The sequence below is a fragment of the Lathyrus oleraceus genome, chromosome 6 (genome assembly GCF_024323335.1).
Source record: "Lathyrus oleraceus cultivar Zhongwan6 chromosome 6, CAAS_Psat_ZW6_1.0, whole genome shotgun sequence".
In the NCBI taxonomy this organism is placed as follows: domain Eukaryota; kingdom Viridiplantae; phylum Streptophyta; class Magnoliopsida; order Fabales; family Fabaceae; genus Lathyrus; species Lathyrus oleraceus.
The window spans coordinates 25,589,354-25,597,415 of record NC_066584.1 but is presented as its reverse complement, the minus strand read 5'-3'; the positions used below and the strand labels follow the sequence as shown (position 1 = coordinate 25,597,415).

General features: G+C 32.1%; 1 protein-coding gene across 1 annotated transcript; it reads right to left on the bottom strand.

The window, feature by feature from the left end:
• Positions 1-2,727: 2,727 nt before the first annotated feature.
• LOC127093785 (probable polygalacturonase At3g15720) lies at positions 2,728-6,036 on the bottom strand. The gene is made up of 11 exons (XM_051032687.1): positions 5,814-6,036; positions 5,348-5,469; positions 4,676-4,813; positions 4,428-4,565; positions 4,191-4,334; positions 3,987-4,022; positions 3,632-3,839; positions 3,455-3,539; positions 3,243-3,351; positions 3,045-3,149; positions 2,728-2,955 (listed from the first exon to the last, which is right to left on the bottom strand). The coding sequence occupies exons 1-11, from the start codon at positions 6,034-6,036 to the stop codon at positions 2,728-2,730; spliced, it is 1,536 nt and encodes a 511-aa protein (XP_050888644.1).
• Between the last annotated feature and the right edge of the window lie 2,026 nt (positions 6,037-8,062).

Genomic DNA, 8,062 nt, shown 5'->3' with positions numbered 1-8,062 from the left:
GCGCGCAAATACTTTGGATTAAGCAACAACTTCGTGACTACGGACTCGATCTTGGATGCATTCCTCTTCGTTGTGACAACACAAGTGCGATAAACATTACAAAGAATTCGGTCATGCACTCAAGAACCAAACGTATTGACATTCGACATCACTTTCTTCGTGACCACGTGCTTCAAGGAGATGTCGAAGTCACATTTGTGGATACTCATAATTAACTTGCCGACATTTTCACAAAACCTTTGGCGCGAGAACCATTTTACAAAATTCGAAGGGAACTTGGGATTCTAGATGAATGTGACATATAATTTGGCAAAAACATATCAATAATCAAAGGTGCACATACATTTCAAACTCATCTATTTACATTTGCAATTTACTTCATGGATCTCCACTTCTACTCCTTTCTTTTACATGATTCATTGGGTGTCTCTTGCATGAATCTTTGTTAAAAATATGTGTTTTTTAGCTTTTTTTCACTGAGTAAATCGATTTACTCATGATGTAAATCGATTTACACATAAAACAGTAGCACTGGTTTTTGTATATGGCATATTTGGCACTGTTTAAATCGATTTACCCATGCTGTAAATCGATTTACCCATAAAACAGTAGCATTGTTTTTTTTCGTGTTTGGCATATTTTGAACTAGGCAAATCGATTTACCCATGATGTAAATCGATTTACCCCTGAAACTTTTCTCTTGGTGTGCTTTCTAACCTCTTGAGGGTGTTTTACAAGTTATGTTGTATATTCTATTTTATATTTGTCATGTGATTATCTTTCACCCATTTTTCCCTTCTTTTTGATAATGTCAAAGGGGGAGAAAGGTGTTATGAATTATGCTTGTATGCTTGTGAATTTCCTAAGGTACAAATGATACAAATCTGCTTCAAGATGATCAAGTCAACATGATCATAAGCTTCTCAAATTTAGGGGGAGTTATACATCTCAGGGGGAGAAATTTTTGTTTCCGGAAATTGCACGTATCAAAGAGGATTATTTGTCATCATCAAAAAAGGGGAGAATGTGAAGTCAAGCTTCTCTTTGATGAATGTTTTTGATGAAGACAAAACTCCAAGCAACAAGAAGGCAAATATTTTATTCTATATAAAGCATCTTGATTCAAGAAGTTAAGCTTTTCACTTCAAGAATGTATAATGAGAATACTTACCTTCACTAAAGTCTTAGATGCTCAAGTATTCATATGGCTATTGCATAACTTTTCATAATGCATGGAAAATGTCTTAGAATCATATTTTTCATTTTCAAACTAGGTAAATCGATTTACCTATAAGGGAAATCGATTTACCACTGAAGCTTACATATTTTTTAAAAAGCAAAAATTAATTTTTTCACTTAGGGAAATCGATTTACCATTGGAGCATTACATTTCCAGAAGTGAAATTTTAAGTTTTTTAACTAGGTAAATCGATTTACCTCTTAGGGAAATCGATTTACCACTGAAAGATTTTGAAAAATTTTAAACGTTGCAACAGGGTAATCGATTTACCCATTATGTAAATCGATTTACCACTGTGGGTTTCTGAAAAATCAATGGTTGTTCATACACCTCTTCATGCACCATTTCATGGAATCTTTTCATTTCATCTTTGACAATTGTACATGATCTTTCAAATTTAAATTTCACCTCTTCCGATCAATCTCTTAGAATTTTCAGAATTCACACTTATTGTTTTAAATCTTCATTCAAGATTTTTCTGCATATTTTCATATCATTCAAAACAGAAAATTCTTGAGCAATCTAATATTGTTGTGTTGTGAATTATTTTCATTGGAAGAGAAGATCAAGCAAATTGATATATCATTAAGTGATCGTTATACTACAAACTTTACATTCAATCCATTGTTGTAATCCATATCTTATTTTTAGAATTGTTGAAAAATAAGATTGTGCGTTTTGTAAACACCTTGCTGTCCAGGATTGTTGGAAGCAAGAGAGTTGAGTTTGAGAGGATTGTTCTCATATCAACTTGGTGAATCACAAGAGGTTGTTCTTGGTGATTGTGTCTGTCGTGTATAAGTCATAACAGATAGTGAAATTTCTTTCATGTTGAAAGGGGATTGGAGTACTCTCAATCTGTGAGAGGAACCAAGATATTTTTTCGTGTTCTTTATCTTTCCGCACTTTACCGTTCATCGCTTAACATAACCAGAAAAGAAGGAACAAAGTTTTTCATAAACCGGAAAAAGTGTTCAAATATCCTAATTCACTTTCCTCTTACGCGCTACTCAACTAACAGAGATAAGACAGCTTTTTCAACCGAGATAAAATGCGGTTTTCATTGTAGTGTGGATAACATGAACATATTTGCATCGAAACTTAAGGGAAGAGTAAATAACAGACTTCAAATGATGTTTTGGTTAGCATCAACTTGATCAATTTAGGTGTGTAGGAATGATAAACTATTCAATAATAGTTATAAAGGAGTGGATAATATTGTAGTGTTATTAAAGATTACTTCTCGGTACTGGTTTGTAGCAAGAGCTAAAGAGTAAGAAGATCATTATTGGCTGGACTGGAGTGCAAACAATTTAGGCTGATAGATCATAATTTGAAGACAAGAATATCTTGCTAACAAACTTAAATTTAAAATAGAATCAATCTAGATTGAATCCTAATTAAGATTATGCAGCTAACTTTCTGCATCTACATGAACAACAACCATTAATTTATTTTATTGAGGTAAACAAAATGAAGTCTCTTTATTAATTAACACAAGTCCCTTTAGGTGAAATAATATTAGTAGCTTTTCCATGAACGTTTTTGCATTTTGTAGAAGCTGGTTTCTTTCGATTGGTTGAAACAATGTTGATTTGATTAAGGTTAATATTGTGACATCCTATGTTGGCACAATCCAACACAACAGCATCTTCTCCAACACATGTTCCATAGATATTACTAAATGTAACATTACTTATCTTTAAGGCTTGAGGCTGCAACCAAAAAGAAAACAAAAAATAGTTATGCATTTTATTACATTTAAAAAATATTATATTTTCCATAAAAAATTAATTATATTTACCTGTTCTGGGTTTCTCATATAATGTTGGTCAATATATACAGGGAAATTTGTTTCTTTTACGTTAATATCCTCAAATATGATATTTGAGACATAGCCTTTTCCACCCTAAAAAAATATAAGATTTTTGTTAATTAATTTTAACAAAATAATATATGATTATTTATTTTATTTTATGTTATAATTGTATAATTTATTTACCGGCCATGTTTTAATTTTAACACCGCTAGTAGCTCCATTGAATGTGCAGTTTTTGACATGCAAATGATGTACAAATTCTTCTGCACCATGTCCTCCTAAACTCCCAACACTGCATGAGAAAAAAAATTATTTCTTAAATCAGTCAAAAAAAATTATTTATGAAAAATAATATTGTTGAATTATGAATCTAAATTTCGAATATTTTGAAAAACCTAATGCCATGATTCCCAGGTCCACATGTAATTTGACTGATGTTAACAAATTGTGCTCCACCTTTGATGGCAACACAATCATCAGCTATAAAAGAAAAAATTACACATATTATATTGGAAATGTTAGATCAAATTAACGTTAAATAGGATAAAAAAGTGTTTAAAAAATAGATTTACCGCAATTTATTGAAAAATCATGAATATTAACTCGAGTTGTTCTTGTTAAATCGATTCCATCGGTATTGTGACTTTTTGGTGGTGAATTAATGTAAATTTTTGAGATAGTTACGTCATTACTATCAGTCACACCAATATGTGGTCCAGGTCCATTGATGTGAGTGACTCCAGTTATTTGAAGTCCGTCACAATGATCAAATTGTATAGCCTGTGTATTAAAATTATTAAAAGTTATTTTAAAACATACAAAAACCAAAAAAAAAACTTTAACTCAATTATTAATAAATAAATATATTATTTTATAATTTAGCCCTCATATATTTATTTAAATGAAAACAATAAGAGTTTGTATTACCGATGGTATTCTAGGGCAATTCCCACTTCCTTTCACCTGCAAATTTTAAAATAGTGTATTGTTTAATGTTACAAATAATGAATAAGTTATAAATATAAATAAACTGAACATAATTATAAATAATTAGAAATATCAGTTTTGTGTTAGTGTAAGTTACGAGACATCTGAAAATTAATATGCAAATGTGTGTTATATTATTATTACCCTATCCCACCAGCCTTCACCGTTACCATTGAAAACTCCAGATCCATCAAGTTTTAATCCAGTTATATGAGAGAAATGAATCCAATATATTGCACAATCTTTTCCCCAATCATTTCTTTTAGGTGCTAATAAGTTTCCATTTATCTGCAACCATTTTATATAATTAACCCATTATTCACTACTATATTGGAAGAGATAAAAAAAATAATTAATATTAAGGCTTATGAATTCTTGTACCTTGATATTAATATTTTTAGAATTACAAGGGCCAGTGAAATTTAACGTTGGACGTAGAAAAAATGAACGATCTTTTGGCACCAACAGTGTATTCCCATTTTTACCATCACATAAAGCTTTGAATGCTTTCATAAAAGCCTGTTGAAAAGAATAATATTGACAGACATGAATTTTAATATTTGATCATTAAAATTTATAATATTTTTATAAGTTTTTTACGATATTTGTTTTTTAATGTATATACTTACTTGGGTATCATCGGTTTTGCCATCTCCTTTGGCACCATATTGAATCACATTTAACTCATTACTCTCACCATTTACATTCCATGAGTTGCATGAACATGAAGCAATAGAAATAATCAAAATGTAAACTATAACCGATTCCTGTAAGATTAATTAGATAAATAATGAATAAAAACATCATGTAAAAAATATTAAAGAGAAAAAAATAAGCAAATAGCTAAAGTATATTTCACTAACCATCGTTTATATTTGCTTCCGATGGATATTGCATAAACTAGCTATATGCATTATATTGTCTGTTTAATCTAATATATATGTGAACACAGAAATAAATATAGAATTAAACATTGTTAAAGAAAAAATGATTTGGTAAAGATGTGTAAATAAGTTAAGTCCATTAATAGTGAGAGTCGAAATCGAAACATAGTAAAGATGAAATCGTTTTTGATATTATTAATAGTAACTCCATTTATGTTATGATTTAAGAAGAAAGAAAAAAAAATAACGTTTTTCCTTAAGAATTTTCAAAATGAATTTTAAGAAAAAAACATTATGGTATTTTCAAAAAAAATGACTTAACTTAAAAAAATTAATCTAATAAATAAGTTGACTAACAAACTTAATAACATTATCAAATATCTAGTCTAGAAATGTAAGGTACACCAAACTGCCAACCAAAGTACGATATAAGGCGGGATCTTGAAGAGGAGCATCATTAGATGGAGCATATTTCACGTTCAACTTAACTCTAGTCAAGAATGTTGACAATATACTTGGATTGAGATAGAATATAGCCTCTAGAAAAGTAAGCAATTTCAATGCCCAAGAAGTATCGATTCAAATTATTAATTCTATTCATATCATCACATGTAATAATTTCAACATATAATGAGAGTAAAATGAGGAACATGTGAGAGAGGTGAGAGGTGAGGGTTTACCATGAATGTTAGAGAGAGAGAGAGAGAGAGAGAAGCATTTGGTCTTTGTTGATTTTTAATCAAAAAGAACGAAGGGGGCGTCAAACCCATAGACCCAGCAAGCTTTATTGAGAAGACAGGGCAACCACACACCAATTATTGCAGCTTGAATGGTTAGCTCTCTACACTAATTCAATGTTACCCGAGGTTAGTGGTAATCCCACCTGGCAACCACTTATTTTTCGGGGTATGGTCCTCCTCTCGGATACCATCTTCAACCCTTGCTTTCAAGGCCTCTGTAGCAGTAGCCTCTGTATGTTCCTTCCCAAGGCCACTAGAATTAAAATCAGAGCCATAAGCAAAATTTGAACAGAAGGAACATAACTCACTTCGACCCGATTCCTGTGCCGTATAGTAAGCTCTACATGTAGCTGATTTAGAATTCATTGGTAACTCCTAGGTCTATCGAGCGTATTCCAGCACCATTGATCCATGGTACAACCCAAATGTAACATGTGAATACCATGAAGGGGTAGCAGGACATTGCTTGGATAATTGCATGGCGCTGAAAGCTAAAGTATGGTAGTTGATCGACAACAAGAGCTTAGTCTTTGAAGAGAACCATCCAAAGGTAAACTGTGAATACCATACTAGAACATTGGGAACTCTATCGAAGAATCCAAGAGTTTTAAGATAAAATTGCAAAGATTGACGACGCAAGGTCACCAGTTCTCAAGAAAGAAGGCCCGTATATGGATGTCTTGATTCCTAAGCCATGTAATGAGGCAAAAAAGGGATTACTGGAACCCCTCAAGATCATGTACCACAAGGAAAAGGTAGGACATGTGCCTAGTGAGATATCATTGTTTACCTGCAAGAACACTAAGATAGCGCCACAGAACTACAATTTCACAATCCGCGCAAGTGGAAGTAAAGAAGAAATAGGAGATAAATTAGAAAGGGTTGCATCTTGTGATGAGGCTGAAGAAAAATAATTCGGAGACCATCATACCAATTTCAACGAGCATGATGACCCCAAACTTTGGGTGGGTAAAAAGGCTAACCAAGAAATGAATCGAGCATGAGAGAGTTTCCTCAATGATGACGATACTTAGGCTATTTTTATCATTTGCATTTGTAATTTCTTTGTTTTTGTTAAATGCTACTTGTTGTTAAGCATTGTTGTTTTTTAATGATAATATTAATGAAGTGATCATGGATTTTCTGAATCAATCATTTCGTGTTCACTCGTTTTTCTTCTCTTATGTCAAAACCAAAAAAAAAAAATACTTCTCCTACTCGCTTATCTTTATCAAACTTTTTGTTTAAGCAAATATTTGAGGGAGAATGATGAAAACAAAATACCCAAAATTTATACAGTATGCTTTAGAATAGAACCTTGCTGATGATGTAAGACATTGTTTCAAATCCCCAAACACCAAGACGTTGAGGAGTTAATCCCTAGTCAACCACTTTGAACCTAGAAGTCAGTGTTTCTTTCAAAATTAAAAACCCTTAATCTTAACCTGGGGTAGGTAGTTTTGTTCATATAGTTTGACTATGCATTCAAATTACAAAAGAATCGGTCGATCTGTACACCTTCCAATAAGAGGTTCAACTGTATACTCTCCTTTGCACACATCATGAAGTGTCGAAGACGTAGAAAAATTTCAAAAATGGTTGTTCCTCACCAACCAATAACAATGCGGGCACAATATTTCAAAATTAAAAAAAAAAAAAAAAGAAAGAGAAGTCTGCTAAGTTAAAACTTGAAAAAATGATTTAGGCAAAAATAAGGCATCTCGGTGGACTAGAAGTTTCAAAGAATCGGTCCAGTCAAAAATTAGGGATAAACATCAAAAGGGGTTACTTAAATCCTCAACGAAAAATAAGATTAGGTGACCACTATATGAAGAATCAAAAACTCACTAAAATTCTTAACAAAAACTAAATTTTATGACCACCAAACCAAATAAAAGTATGTGATTGCCACCTCAAGCAAAAAATCTCATTTGTTTTTGAACCATTACATCTTCACCTTCAAAAACCTCTTGGAAGTTGACTGCATGGGTCGAATTAACTAAACGTAGGACTGGAGATTATCAAGGAAATAGGTTGGGTTAAATAGTGGAGCAGATCCAGGGAAGAATAGGGTGAGTATCTTCGTATTAGAAAGGCCATTCAAATCTATATGAATCCAATGAATCTAATCCTAAATTTGTTTCTTTGTAACCCACTTCTCTAAGCAATGTGCAAAGTCTTGTGCCACACATTTTCTTCGTTCTTTTATGCTTCAATGGACGAAATTGGAAATTAGGGATATGAAATTGAAAATGCAATGTCTGCTGTGCTCTATTCTGATTTGTCAATACTGAAAAGTCAACTTTGTTTGGGTTACTCGATGGAGCATTTTTATTAGGGCCTTTCTTAATCTATGAGAAACACACATTATGAGACACACACCATATACTCA